The sequence below is a fragment of the Canis aureus genome, chromosome 19 (assembly GCF_053574225.1).
Source record: "Canis aureus isolate CA01 chromosome 19, VMU_Caureus_v.1.0, whole genome shotgun sequence".
In the NCBI taxonomy this organism is placed as follows: domain Eukaryota; kingdom Metazoa; phylum Chordata; class Mammalia; order Carnivora; family Canidae; genus Canis; species Canis aureus.
The window spans coordinates 2167145-2181324 of NC_135629.1; the positions used below are offsets into that span (position 1 = coordinate 2167145).

At 64.1% G+C, this 14180-nt stretch overlaps 1 protein-coding gene across 1 annotated transcript in view; it reads left to right on the forward strand.

Annotated features, from left to right (window-relative positions):
• The window catches only part of PLXNA1 (plexin A1), a 48714-nt gene that overhangs the window by 385 nt on the left and 34149 nt on the right, over window positions 1–14180 (forward strand). The window contains exons 2-3 of the mRNA XM_077857578.1: window positions 4895–6185; window positions 7996–8178. Of these exons, the coding sequence (XP_077713704.1) occupies window positions 4968–6185; window positions 7996–8178 (1401 nt within the window). The 5' untranslated portion in view covers window positions 4895–4967. The remainder of the gene's footprint in view (window positions 1–4894; window positions 6186–7995; window positions 8179–14180) is intronic.

The window sequence follows — 14180 nt, forward strand, 5'->3', positions numbered from 1 at the left end:
CCCCCTCCTCCGGGCGGCGGAGAAAGTTTGCGGCGGCCCCGGCGGGAGGGCCCGGGAGGGCGGGGGGTGCGGCGGACTCCGACCTCCGACGTGCGGCCGCCGGCGGGGCCGGGCCGGGCCGGGCCGGGCGGAGATGCCGAGCGGGCGGCAGGGCGGCAGGGCGAGCCGCGGGGCCGGGCCTCAGGGCGCGGGGGATGCAGGCCCGCGCCGGGCTGGGAGGGGAGGGGAGGGGAGGGGCGGGGCGGGGGCCGCGGGGGCCGCCGGGCGCCTCGGGCCTCGCGAGCCGCCCCTCCCCGCCGCTCCCCGCCGCTCCCCGCCGCTCCCCGGGCCTCCCCGGGCCTCCCCAGGGCCGCCCCCCGCCCCGCGCCCCCCGAGCCCGCCGGTGGCGTCCGGGACCGTCCCGGGCCTGGCGCGCGGCGCACGGGGGCGGCTCGGGGAGGGGGCGCGGGGCTCCGGGGAGGCCCTGCCGCCGAGGCCCCCGCCCGCTGCGGCCCGGGGAAGCGTGCGAACGGCGCTCCGGCGGCCGCTTGGAGCTGGAAACCGCTCCGGGCTCATCCTTGGGGTGCCGGGGCCACGCCCCTTGAAAGAAAGGGGTGTGTGTGCCGGGGGGCGAGGACCCGGCCTCTGTCCGCTCCCCGGCGGGCCCCCGCGGCTCTCGGCTCCGCCTCTCCCCAGCCGCGCCCCGTTCTCTGGGTCTGGGGGGGCCCAGTCTTTGCCCTTCTGGCCCTCGGGGAGTGAGCCCCAGGTCTTCCCCGCTCCCTGCCGGTTTGGGGTGTGCAGGAGACACCGGGTGCCGGGCCAGGCAGCCACGACTCTGCCCAGCCCTCGAGGAGCACCCCGTCTCATGCCAGAGGCAGATGAGAAACCCAGCGATTCCCTTTCGGAGCCAGGCTGCAGGTCAGCCCGGGAGGGTGGCACAGGGAGGCCTAGGAAGGGCGTTTCGGGCAGAAGGGACGGTGGAGGTGGAGGTGGAGGTGGAGGTGGAGGTGGAGGTCTGGCAAGCCTCTGCGGCTGAGGTGTGTGCTTGGGGGTGGGAGACGAATGAAGCACCGTGGACAAAGCAGGCAGCCCTTGGCCGGGCTTCTGCACCCCCCAGATTATCACCTGTACATTCTGATCCGTCAGGAAGGTCCCTGAGTCTAGAGCAGCTGGCCAGCAGGGAAGGGCACCCCAGGGGAGGCCTGAGTGGTGGGCACTTTTCCTGAGTAGGACTCCAGTGCTTCCAGATCCCAGTCCCATAGGACTTGCCTGGTGGGAGAGCAGGACGGCTTGAGACCACCTCCGAGGGCCCCTTTTGGGGGTAGGTTGGTGACGGTGCAGCTCTCTGCCCTGGTTGCTAAATAGGGTACCCGTGGGCAGGATGGCCCTGTCTCGCCCCGCCCCCCATGTCCCAACCTGCCCAAGTCCCAGAATGATCCAGAGTGGGAAGGCATGGAGATCGGGCTGTCCTTCTGTGAAGAGGGCTCTGAGGGCCTTTGTTTCTCAGGGTAGGGAGTGGTGTTGGCTGCTGGGCCCTGGAGAGGGAAGGGGATGTTGCTCTCTGCACGCTCTGCTGGGCAGCCAAGCCCATCCCGTTAAGGAGTGGAGCCCACTGTGCGGTGGCCCCATCTGCCTCCGTCCTGGCCTCTCTCTGCCTGGCCAGCCCCTGGTTGGCACACCCAGGACCAGTGCAGCTTCTCCCGACCCAGCCGGTTCACACCGGGCCCCTGCATAGCCCACTGCGCCCTCTGCATGGTCCAGCGGGCTCCAGTGCCCCCTTGGGCTCTCGCTGCTCTGACACCTGAGATAGCTCCTCCGCACCAGCTCCCAGGGTGCCTGGTCCTCTTGGAACAGGTGGAAAGGCCCCTTGGAGGAGCATCCCCAGACCACAGTGGCCAGTTCTGCTCCCTCCCAGCATTGTTCTGCCCCCATCCCTCAGTTCAGTGCGGTCCTCCCCAGCACCGAGGCCCGGCCTTGGAACGAATGTCCTTTTTCCTGGGCGGACCAGAGATCTGGGGGACACGAGCCCCAGAAGGTCAGCTGGCCATTCATGTTTCTGTAGGAGCGTGGGATTTTCTCCTGTCCTGCTGGGTGACCTTGGGTCTGTGTAAGTCCTGGACTCTGTAACTCTAAGATAGGGGAGGTGACCTGAACGTGTCCGCTGGCTCTTGTGAGATGGTGGGCGTGAGGGACCCAGCCCTGGACTTGGAATCCCCCTTCCCTAGCTGGCAGTTCCACCGCCCCGGCCAGTTCCTTCCCAGCAGCCCCTGTTGGGGGGGAGAGGGTGTGGGCCCGTGGCCAGCCTGGAGTTTGGATAGTAGCTTCTTCAGCTGGGTCTCTCCTGTCTAATATAAAAAGTAGGGCCCGTAATTGCATTAAGACGTGTATAATTATCCCGGAGGAGGGGAGAGCCCAGCCCCTGGTAATTGCAGGCCTGCTTTGAACTGATAAACGGTGAGTGATTCATGTTTTCTTTGGAGTTCACATGCTCTGAGCTTTCAGCCCAGGCCCTGCTGACACTGTCAGGAGCCTGTTCTCTGGCTCCTGAGCTGGGGAGGAGGAGGGACTGGGGACTCCCGTCCTGGCTGCCAGCATGGGTGGCTGTGGGGGGGGGAGGGGGGGTGGGGTGATGCCTGGGCGGGGATCCTCAGGGAGACATAGCGACAACCAGCTGGGAGGGTCCTGCCGGACAGCACAACCTGGTCCTTTTGCTGTGGGATCCTGGCTACAGCTCCTGGCTTTCCGGAGCCTCTGCTTCCTCCGCTGAGTGGGTGGGTGTGAGTGTGCACTCCCGCAGAGAGTGTGGGAGAGTGAGGATGAGGTGAAGGAGCAGGCCCTGCTGGACCTGTTCGTTTACTCACTCATTCACAAGTACTGGGCCTGGAGTTGGCTTTGGGGGGGTGCGGAGAACCAGGCCCTGCTTTCACAGAACCGCCGTTCTTGTGGGGTGAGTCTGGGTTTGGGAACAATAAGTAACAGAACCATTAGCAAGTCCTGTGCCGCCAACTGAAACGGAGTAACTGGCTGAGAGGAAGGGCCTGCTGCCTTCAGCCAGCCGGTCAGGGCAGACAGCTGAGACCTGGGCAGGGGTTGTAGGCAGGCAAGGGAAGAGCAGTCCCGGTGGAGGGAACAGCAAGTCCAGAGGCCTGGCCTTCGACAGCGGCAGACATGGCTGCCCAGAGACCAGTGGGCCCTCTCCGGTAGCCCGTTGCCCTGCGGCCAGCTCCCGGCCTGGATTGGCAGATTGCACCTATTTTCTGGGCCTCTGCTTCCCCACCTGCAGAATGGACCTGCCAGTCCATGTGAGGGACGGCGTCTGGGAGCAAAGAGCATGTGCAGCCCTGGCTGGCACCTCCCGGCATCAGCATCCATGTCGCTGTGGTTGGTCTCCAGCCAGGGGTGGGGTGAGGCCCCAGCATCTGGCAGCGCCAGGGTGGGCTACACCTGACACCAAGAGGCACGCCCTGACCTTCCTCCTTTAGTCCATGAGAGAGGAGCTCTTGTTATCCTCATCTTCTAGGTGGAAATCAAGGCTGGGAAAGAAGAGTAATTCCTGTCAGGGCCACCTGGCTAACAGAGCCTCGGTGTAACTGTGCATCTGAGTGCCAGCCGCTGTGCTGGGGGGAGACAAGACTTTTCCAGAAGAAGGGGGGGTTCCGTGGCAGGATTTGAGGGCCAGTGACCTCATGTGCAGTCTGGAAAAGTGGCCCAGGCTAGTGTGTGGGGCCTGGGCTGTTGGTGGGCATGGTGGGTGAGGCCAAGTGCTGTGGTTGTCCAGGTGGGAGAGGGGTAGGCAGCTTGGGGCGGACTTAGTGGGTGAAGCTCGTGCACCTTGGTAGATAGTGTGGCCCAGGGAGTGCAAGGGGAACCCTGGAGCCCTGCGTGAAGGTGAAAGATGCCAGGAAAGGAACCTGAGCCAAGGGCAGGAGAGGAGCCACTGGCAGGTAGAAGACAGTCTCTGGCCTTTTCAGAGCGGGGAGAGAGGACCACTGGTGAGGGGTGGGGTTCAGGGAGCCATCCCCCTTCCTCTTGGGAGGGCTTCCTGTTTCCTCCAGTGGGGTTGAGGGTGGAAAAGGGGAGCTGAGAGGCTGGGAGCCAGAGCCTGGGAGGGAGCAGTGCTGTGCTGATGGATGGCCTGGGGCTGGGTAGTGATTGGCTGGGGGGTGGGGCAGTGGATGGGAAGGTGTACACGGTTTGGCTTCTGGATCTTTCTTTGGAGTGCAGGGCTCAAGGTCCAGAAAGGGGCTGGGCCAGGGTCAACCAGCAAGTGGCTCCAGGGCCAAGGTGACCCAGACTGCCTCCTGCCCTCTCTGAGAATTGCTTCCTGTGTGGTGATGGGTCTGCGGGGCGGGGGGCGGGGGGGGGGCGGGGGGGGGGCGGCTATGAGTAGGGTCCCTTCAGGGAGGCATGTGTCCCCACATGGGCCGAGGAGAGAGTGCTAACTCACCCTAGGAGCTTGGAGCTAAGCGGGGGTTTGTCCTGGGGCACGGGAGCCTCTGAGTCGGGAGGTTATGGCCTCCAGGTTGGGGTGTCAGCTGGGCTCCCAGTCTACAGCCTGGACCTCCATCACCTGCCTCCCTGCTCCTGAGTCCATTTCTGTCCTGTGCCTGGTGATGGTCAGCGTGAGCCGTCTGGACACCAGAGGCTGTCCCGTGCTACTCGTGGTGCTCACGGGCTTGGTCCTGGTGACCCCTGGGGTACCTCTCCCGGCCTGCAGGTCCTCAGTTTGGGGAGGGGGGGTCCTCTCAGAACCTCGGGGCTTCTCCTGACAGATTAAGTCGTGTCCCTGGAGGTGGAGCATGGGGTCCCAGCATGGGCCGGGCACCACGGAGAGCTCGTGAGGTGGTCCATGTCTCGTGGGTGCGTCTTCCGAGCGCAGGGCAGTCCCCACATGTGGGCCCGTTCTCCTTCCCAGGGCTGCAGCTCCCGGCCCCGTGACGCGCACCTCTATAGGACCTGAGCGCCTCGGCCCGAGGCCCCAGCCCGTCATGCCACTGCCACGTCTGAGCCTGCGGGTGCTCCTGCCGCCGCCGCCTCCGCTGCTGCTGCTGCCGCTACTGCTGCTGCTGCTGCTCAGGGGCGCGCAGGGGGCAGCGGGGGCGCCCCGGGCAGACGGGGGGCAGCAGCCCACCTTCCGCACCTTCTTGGCCAGTGACTGGGGCCTGACCCACCTGGTGGTCCACGAGCAGACCGGCGAGGTGTACGTGGGCGCGGTGAACCGCATCTACAAGCTGTCGGGGAACCTCACGCTGCTGCGGGCACACGTGACGGGGCCCGTGGAGGACAACGAGAAGTGCTACCCGCCCCCCAGCGTGCAGTCGTGCCCGCACGGTCTGGGCAGCACCGACAACGTCAACAAGCTGCTGCTCCTGGACTATGCCGCCAACCGCCTGCTGGCCTGCGGCAGCGCCTCACAGGGCATCTGCCAGTTCCTGCGGCTGGACGACCTGTTCAAGCTGGGCGAGCCGCACCACCGCAAGGAGCACTACCTGTCCAGCGTGCGCGAGGCGGGCAGCATGGCCGGCGTGCTGATTGCGGGGCCGCTGGGCCAGGGCCAGGCCAAGCTCTTTGTGGGCACGCCCATCGATGGCAAGTCCGAGTACTTTCCCACGCTGTCCAGCCGCCGACTCATGGCCAACGAGGAGGACGCCGACATGTTTGGCTTCGTGTACCAAGACGAGTTCGTGTCGTCGCAGCTCAAGATCCCCTCGGACACGCTGTCCAAGTTCCCAGCCTTCGACATCTACTACGTGTACAGTTTCCGCAGCGAGCAGTTTGTCTACTACCTCACCCTGCAGCTGGACACGCAGCTCACCTCGCCCGATGCCGCCGGGGAGCACTTCTTCACCTCCAAGATCGTGCGGCTGTGTGTGGACGACCCCAAGTTCTACTCGTACGTTGAGTTCCCCATCGGCTGTGAGCAGGCGGGTGTGGAGTACCGCCTGGTGCAGGATGCCTACCTGAGCCGGCCCGGCCGTGCCCTGGCCCGCCAGCTGGGCCTGGCCGAGGACGAGGACGTGCTGTTCACCGTGTTCGCGCAGGGCCAGAAGAACCGCGTGAAGCCGCCCAAGGAGTCCGTGCTGTGCCTCTTCACGCTCAGGGCCATCAAGGAGAAGATCAAGGAGCGCATCCAGTCCTGCTACCGCGGTGAGGGCAAGCTCTCGCTGCCCTGGCTGCTCAACAAGGAGCTGGGCTGCATCAACTCGGTGAGTAGGCGCCACGGGGGGAGCCGCTCTGCCCCCCCATCCCCCATCTCCACTCTTCCAGTCTGCAGCAGTGACACCCTGTGGTGCTCACCCTTGCCTGGGGCCGCCCTTGGCTGCACCTCCTGGAGTGTCAGGGCTGCTCCTGGGGGGTCGGCTTGGGAGCCCGTTCCCATGCCTGCAGCCATCCCGCGTCTTTGAAGGCAGGGCGATGGGCCCAGCTGTCCATGAGCCCCTGCGGGCAGAGGATTGCCCACAAGCCTGGCCCTCCACCAGGTGCTCACCGCCCTGGCTTGTCTCTGTCTTATAGCGAGGTCACTCCATGCTCAGTAAGGTGAGGTGACTTGCCCAGGGTCACAAAGCCAGTAGGAGGCAGAGCTGGGGCCACACTGAGATAGGGTGGGTCCCAGGCCCGTTTCCTCACTCAGTCCACTGTGGAGAAGCCCTGCTCACCCTTGCCCTGGGCGCCTGGCCCTGGGCACCTGGAGAGCAAGTGCTCTCCAGGCCTCTGATCTCACCTGGTACCAGGTCATGGCACCAATGGCACCAGCCCTGACACTGGGACAGCCTGAGGGCGTGGCTGCTGGGTGCTTGCTGGCCAGCAGCCACAACTCTCATCTCTAGGCCCCAAAGGGGCCAGCCCAGGGCCAGTTGCTTTTTGGAGAACATTTTATGCCTGGCCTCAGGCAGTAGGGTCTGTTGTTATTCCGAGGAAGACCACAGACATAGACAGTAAGGGACTGGGGGCACTTTGAGGTGAATTCCCCAGGTGTGAGCCAGGCTTCAGCCCCTCTGCTTTTGCTGCCTAGGACCCACTGGGTGGCCCCCAGAAAGTGTGGCCCGTCTGGCTTCAGTTGTCCCATCTCTATATTGAGAATGACACTGGTTGGTTTTCAGGGCGTGGGGGCGGGGCAAGGGTTCCCTGTCATGACCACCGCTGGGTGGGGCTGTTCTCTGTGGTGTGGCCCCAATGGGCTAGGCCCGTGCATTGTCCGTCGCCCCCTGTCAGGGAAGGTGTACGATCTCTGTGTACAGCTGGAGAAACTGAGGCCTGGAGGTCACACCATATGCCATGCGTGCTCTGTGCCCATGGCTAGGTTCGTCCCCCTCCCCCCGGCTGGGTGCCAGTCCAGGGCCACTCGGGGCCCTCAGCCAGCTCCAGTTCAGCCTCCCTTGCCCCGTCTGCAAACCCCAGAGACTGAGTGTGCTTTAGGGGCGCCAGCTGCCCCCTTGTTCCCTGGAGCCTGCCCTCCCTCAGGCCCTCCCCACCTCTGGAACCTCACATATTGATCGCTTCATGTTCCTTCGGTATTGCTTCCTAGCCGGCAGCCTCTGTCTTTGCCTCTTAGGTGTGAGCCCTGTTTCCTCTGTTGAATAAGTCCTGCCCGTACCCCCAGCTCTCTCGTGGCCACCTTCTCAAGCAGCCGTCTCCGGTGCCATGGGCCTGGTCCCCAAGCTGGCTGCTCTCCTTCCCTGTTCTCCCCCTGGGCTGCTTCCTTTCCTGTCTCCCCCTCCCACCATAGTTTGGGTGGGGGGCTGGTGCTTGGTGGGTGCCTGGGAGACACTCCCCCATCCAGGCATGTGCACCAGGCCCCAGGAGCCCTGCAATCCTTGGCTCTTGGCTTTTCTGTCCAGGGATCTCCTCCCCCATCTTTGCGGGCCACACCTGAGCCTGGCCCCTCTGAGGACCCTCCGGGAGCCCCTGCCCCTCCATGCCCCCCCACTGCCTCCCAGTTAGCTGAGGCTGCTGGCCGGTCCGGGCCACAAAGCCTCCTGCCCTCGGGCCAGGGTCTCACCCTTTTCCTTCTCACAGCCCCTGCAGATCGATGACGATTTCTGTGGCCAGGACTTCAACCAGCCCCTGGGGGGCACGGTCACGATCGAGGGCACTCCCCTCTTCGTGGACAAGGATGATGGCCTGACCGCTGTGGCCGCCTACGACTACCGGGGCCGCACTGTGGTGTTTGCCGGCACGCGCAGCGGCCGCATCCGCAAGGTCAGGCCTGGGGCTATGCTGGGGGGTGGCGGGCACAGCCCAGGGGCTGTGAACCGTGTGGCCCAGATCCAGCGCTGGGCCTGGCGGTCCTGGGGGGTGGGGGCCTCTCTGGGGCCGCTTCGGTGTTCAGTGGGTGTAAAGACCCTGGCGGGGTGTCAGGAATGTAGGGGCCTGGGCGCCCGGGGGCCCAGAGAGGCAGACCCTGCTCTGTGAGGGCACACAGTGACCTCCTAGGAAGGCTGCGGGTGGGGGGGGGAGGGCAGGCCTGTGCAGCCCCCATCCCCTCTGGGGGATCCAGTGTCTGCTGAGGCAGCACTCCGCCCTGGAGAGAGGCCCCCGCCCTGCACAGACGGCGAGGCCAAGGGCAGGGCAAGGGGAGCGTCCCCCACCCACGCTTGCCACTGGCAGGTGCAGGGGAGAGATGAGGGTTCCTTGGGGTGAGAGGTGGGGGGCTGTGGGGTGCGGGGCTGTGTGGTGCCTGCCTTCCCTCCCTGCCCAGCAAGCCTGGCTGCCAGGGAGCAGCCATGGGGTTGGGGGGTGGGCGCTTCCTGGAGGGGGCTCTGAGGGTGGCTGCCTGTGGGTCCAGCCCCACTTGATGGGTGGGTGGGCCCAGGGCAGGGCTGGGCTGTGGGGGAGGAAGTTCCTGGGGTGACCATGGGGTGGGGGTGCTGGGGAGCCCCAGAGCGGGCCAGGGGTGGGGCCTGGCAGATGAAATAACAGCTGTCCCCAGGCCCGGTGCTGACACAGCTCCCCGCCCAGCATGTACCCGTGGGTGGGGGCGGGCCTGGGGCCAGCAAGGGCCTTGCCTGTGCTCAGCTTCTGTGCTGGCTTGTGCAGGACGGGGTCTTCCTGTGTCTGCTGCGGTGGGTACCCTGGTGGTTGGCAGTCGTGCCCCACTGTTCACTGGCTCTGTGACCTCTGGGAAGGGACCCGCCTACCTCAGCGTTCCCATCTGTGACATGAATCCAGATGTGTGGGTTGTAGGCTGGGGTGTCCTGGGGCAGTGGTGCCCAGATGCTGACCATAGGCCATCACAGGAGGCGCCCCAAGGTGCTATGGGGTTCTGTCCAACTCAGGCACCCTGCTGGCCAGTGTGGCTGGGTGGCAGGTCAGCTCAGACCCCGCTGGCCTCGGGCAAGCTCCTGTGCCTTCAGAGCTGGGCCTCTGCTGTGGCCCACCTTTCCTTACCGTAGTGCCAGGGGTATTCTCGGCAGCGTGGGTGTCTGCTCGATCCCTTCCCGGGGGTGGGGGTGGGGCATGCACCCCCTCTCTCCACCCCTGGTTGGTTACTTGGAGCTAGGGGGCCCCCGCTGGGTGGGGGTGGTATCAGGTGGCATGGGCCTGGCAGGGGCCCATGCTGCTGCAGGGAGAGTCTGCCCGGGGGCAGGGCTGTGGAGTGAAGCCCACTTGGAGGCACTCCTGTGGGGCACCCTAGAACCTGTCACCCAGGAGGAGGCTGGGCTCCTGGGGCTGGGAGTGGCCCATTTGACGGCTGGTGGATGGCAGGCGGTCGCTCAGGTGCTGTCTGTGCCCACAAGCCACCCAGAGAGGTTGGGAGAACGGGTTAGTCCAGCCCCCTCCCTCACCCAGCTCTACTCTCACTCCCCTGCCCCAGGGCCACTCTCTGGGTGGGAGCTCTGAGTCTAGCTGCTCCTGCTCTCCTTCCTCTCTGCCCTAGTCCCATTGTGTGGAGGGGGAGCCGGGCTGAGGCCCATCCGTCAGAAAACCTCTGCTTGTCCCTCCCCCACCCACCCCTGCACCTACCTCCCGGAACCTCATCCTGGGTGCTGGCTCCTTCCACCCCTGGACCTGTCTGGGCTGGGCTCTGTTCTGCAAGTGAGCGGACTGTACCTTGGTAGGGTGTAGGGGGGTCAGCCGTGCCCAGGAGCTGCTGCTGGTCTGGTGGTGGGAGAGTCCACTCGTTGGGGAATTAGATCCCTGTGAGTTTTGAGGCTCTCCCACAGAGGCGTGCCTCAGCCTCGTCCCCTGGACTGGTCTCTGCACACACCTGCCCAAGTAGAGGGGGGGGGGGGGGGGTTCAGGAAGCTGTCACGTGGCTGAACGTCCACACCCTGGTCCCATACAGATGAGTGAGTTCAGGTGTGGTCTCAGCTTCCCCTCACCAGCTCTGTGATCCTGGAGCTGGCTCTTGGGCCCCTCTGAGCCCATTCCCCAAGCATAGCGTGAAGGACGAGAGGCTGCGCCAGCAGGTCCAGAGCCTCACGTGCACTTGGTTCAGCAGAGCAGTTAACTTTCAGGTGTCGCGGTGCCTCTCACAGTCTTTACAGCCACTCTGTCGTCTGTTTGACAGAAGGGGAAACTGAGGCATACGGTGGCTCCAGCATGTGCCCAGGCTTACTGGCTCCAGGGTCCTCACTCCTGACTGGAGTCTCCTCCTTGTCCTGTGGGTCCTTCCTGTTTTTCTGAGGAAGCCCAAACCCAGGGCAGCCCCTCCTCTAGGAGCTCCTCGCTCCTGCTCCTGCCCTGAGCTGCCAGCCTTCAGGGGCCTGTCTTCCCCTGCCCAGCATATCAGCCAGTGGCCACCTTTCTCTGCCTGCCCATTTCCGGGAACACCCTTGAACCTCGTGTCACACCCTGGGGCATGTTTGCAGTTGGAGGACCGAAGCAGAGGAGGGGCTGGGGGAGGGTCCCACTCCGAACCTCCCCCAGACACCCACGCTAGGCCTCCAGCCTTGACCCATGTGAAGCCACCTGCTCCCTGCCGGCACAGGGGGCCCAGCCCCTGGCAGTGCCCTCTCCTGCTTTGTCCTCCCCTCCCCACCATGTCATCCTGACCCAGGCTGAGGGCCAGAGTGGCTCGGGCCCAGCCCAGCCCAGTGCTTGCTTCCTGGGCCCTGGGGACCCCTGCCTGGGCTGACCCATGCCCCCGCCTTCCCCAGGCCTGATTGGTCTTGAGCTCTTCGGGGACCTGGTTGGCCCTCTGCCAGCAACACCCCCTCCCCCCCCCCCCCCAGCCGCCCCAGAAGGAGAACATTGTTGTGCAAAATTGTAGCCGATTAATTTAAGACCTGCCAAGTTCAGCTGTTCAGGGCTGGCTGGGGTGCTCCCCAGCTCCCCTGGCCTTCTCTAGAGGCCCTGCCCACCACCTGCCTCCCTCCCTCCCCGCGGGCAGAGGAGCCCGTCCTCCTGGGCTGACCCCCCCAGAGTCTAGTCCTGCATGTACCACCACCTCCTTCCTCCCCAAGTGGCCACCAGGGACCCCCAGACCCTGGCAGGAGTTCCCCTGGGTGACCCCTGGTTGCAGTTCCTTTGAGTCAGCCTGTGTGGGTGTAGAGAGGACCTACTCTGGATTCCTGCCAGGGGGTGTCCTCCCTGCCCTGCCCCAGCCCACAGGCCTAAGAAGACTCTCCTTTTCTGCAAAGCAGTGGTGGGGACAGTCTCTGCTCTCTGGGCCAGGTGAGGGACACCCCTAGGCCAGCCCTGTTACTGTCCCTGCTCCCGGGCTCAGGGCTAGGAACACAGCCTTGTCTCTCTGGTGGCCATGCCAGGGGGAGAGCGGGCCCCGTCTGCCTGAGCATCTGGTTTTTCAAGAGAATCTGGAAATCCATATTTTATGTGAAATCTCTTATTGTTAAGCTTGGCAGCTAATGACATGTTTTTAGAAAGTAGTACGGGCCAACCGAGGTTGCTTGGGCTACCAGTTTATGACCATGGGGATCTGGGCTGTGGCATCACTGGCTCACAGGATTCTGGGCCTTGGGGTAGGACCCAGGGGACAGCCACCCAGTGGGGCTCGGACTGGGATGGGCTTTTTGGGAGTCTGGCTGGCAGGGAGGCCTGTTGTGGCGAAGGTCCTTCCTGGAGCCCTCGGTTTTCATCCCTTGACGTTGGGTGGGCTGTGCCTCTTGGGGAGGCCCAAGGGAGGGTGACATTCCTTCCTGTGTGGTGATCTTTGTATGGAGGAGAAACAGGGCTGTGGCTGCAGTGCGCTGTGGCCTGGCGGTGGGGCTGGGTAGGCCCCTATCCCTGTGCCTGCAGGCCTTGGCTGTGTCTGGGCCCCTGGACCTACCTGCTCTTACCTGGCTCTCTGGCATCACAGCTGTGTTGGTGGCTGCTGAGCACCAGCTATGTGCTGCTCTGGGCCTGCGCTGCCAGTGGCCCTCACAGCTCTAGAAACTTCCCTTTGGACGCTTTTCCCATTCCCCCCAGCACCTCCAGTCCTCACGGGATACTAAAATTCAGAGATTCCTGAAAGTCCCGTAGTGTTTCCAAGACCTGTTTAGGGCAGCTGGCAGCCTCTTCTCAGGGTCCCTGTAGCAGGGAGGGTCTCTCCATCCTGGGTGAGAGCCTGCCATGTGCATCCAGCAGGGGTCCCTGCTCCCCGAGCCCAGGTCTGTTCAGGAGGTGGACTGAGGAGCACAGTGGGGCGGCAGGGGGAGGGGGGCAGGCTGTTGGCTCCAAGAGGGATGACGGGCAGGACCAGGCCCCTAGACCCTAACCCCACAGCCACACGGAGTGCTGGCACTTCCCGATCTCCTGCTTGGGGCCCTGTGAATTTGCATCTTGTGTGTGTTGACAGGGAGGGATGCCCTTGACTCCTAGTGACTCGCCACAGAGGCTCCAGGGGGCAGCTGCACCACTGGGGAGTGGGTGCCTGCAGGTGTTGTTGTCCTGCTGACCCCCAGCCTGGGCACATGCAGCAGGTCCCTGTAGCACGGTGAGGGCTGGGACAGGGGGCAGGGGAGGAGAGGTCCCCAGCGTCCTGCGTGTGGCTAGCATATGACTGGTGTTCACTCTGGAATGTGGCGTACCCACAGGAAGTATACAGCTGTGACTGTGCAGCCGGGGCATGTCACACCAAGTGCCTTGGTGCCCTGTTCCTTGGAAGGGTCTCCCTTTCTGTGAGGATCACTGGGTGATCTCCACCCCTAGGGCTGTTTTGTTGGCTTGGGGGCTTTTCGTGGGTCATACAGCATGTCATTGTGTCTTCCTTTTTTGTGGCTATTTGTGAGGCTCATGCTTGCTGTTGGGGGCAGCTGGTTGGTTCTGTGTCACGACATCGTGCCCGGGGTCTGTGGCGGGGCTGCTGCCGTGTACACAGGGCTGTCTCTGCTGGGTTTCTACCTGGAGCGGGGCTGCTGGGCCTCCCTCATCTTCTGGCCTGACTCTCTAGGGCTGCTTGTGTCGCCACTTCCAGGATCAAGTGTGGTATCCGTGACAGAGTGGTTGATCGCAGATGGCCGTGCTCGTGGCAGGTTACTGGGTCTGGTGGGGTTCCGTCCCCCAGAGAGTGGTTAGTGGAGAGTGGAGGGGTTCCAGCTGCCTACTTCCTGTGTGTCTTAGCTGCCGGGCCTGGGGGGCTCCAGGGGTACACTGCCCCTGGCCTGCGGAGGGCATGGTCCCTGGAACCTTTGGGTAGTATTGCATGGTGCCCTATGGGTGTGTATGTCCTCCAGAAAACATGCTATGCTTTTTTCTGGTTCTCCTGGGTAGAGAGAACCAGGCTGGCCATGGTGGGCATCTCCAGAGGGGCACAGGGATGTCTCATTCCCTCATGGGTCTGTTCATTACATCCTAGGCCTTTGTCCCAGATCCAGTGCCTCAGGAGAATTGGTTTTTTCCACCTGATGGCGGCAGCAGTTGCCCTGAGGCCTGCATGGAGGGTCCTCCTCCAGCCCAGTGCCATAGGCCTGCCTCCCTGCAGAGGCTGGCTCATCAGGCCTTAGCCTGAGCGGGGGCACCTAAGCCATTTGAACAAGAGTGACACTCTCAGGTACAGGCAGCCAGTGGCCACCTCTGCCCAGGATTACTGTCTGCACTGCATAGCTCCCCTCCTTGTGGGCAGACAGGACCCTGACCTCCAGGACCCCCCCCTTCCCCTCAGGGGCCAGGAGGTCAGAACTCCTGGCATCACAGCAAGATACGTACAAAGACTAGAACAGCCCAGCTGAGGAGTCTGCCAGGAAGGATGTTCTGGAAGGAAGGAACAACAGGGCCAAAGCTCAGAGGTGCTCTGGTGCTTGTTGGGAACTGAGGGAGTA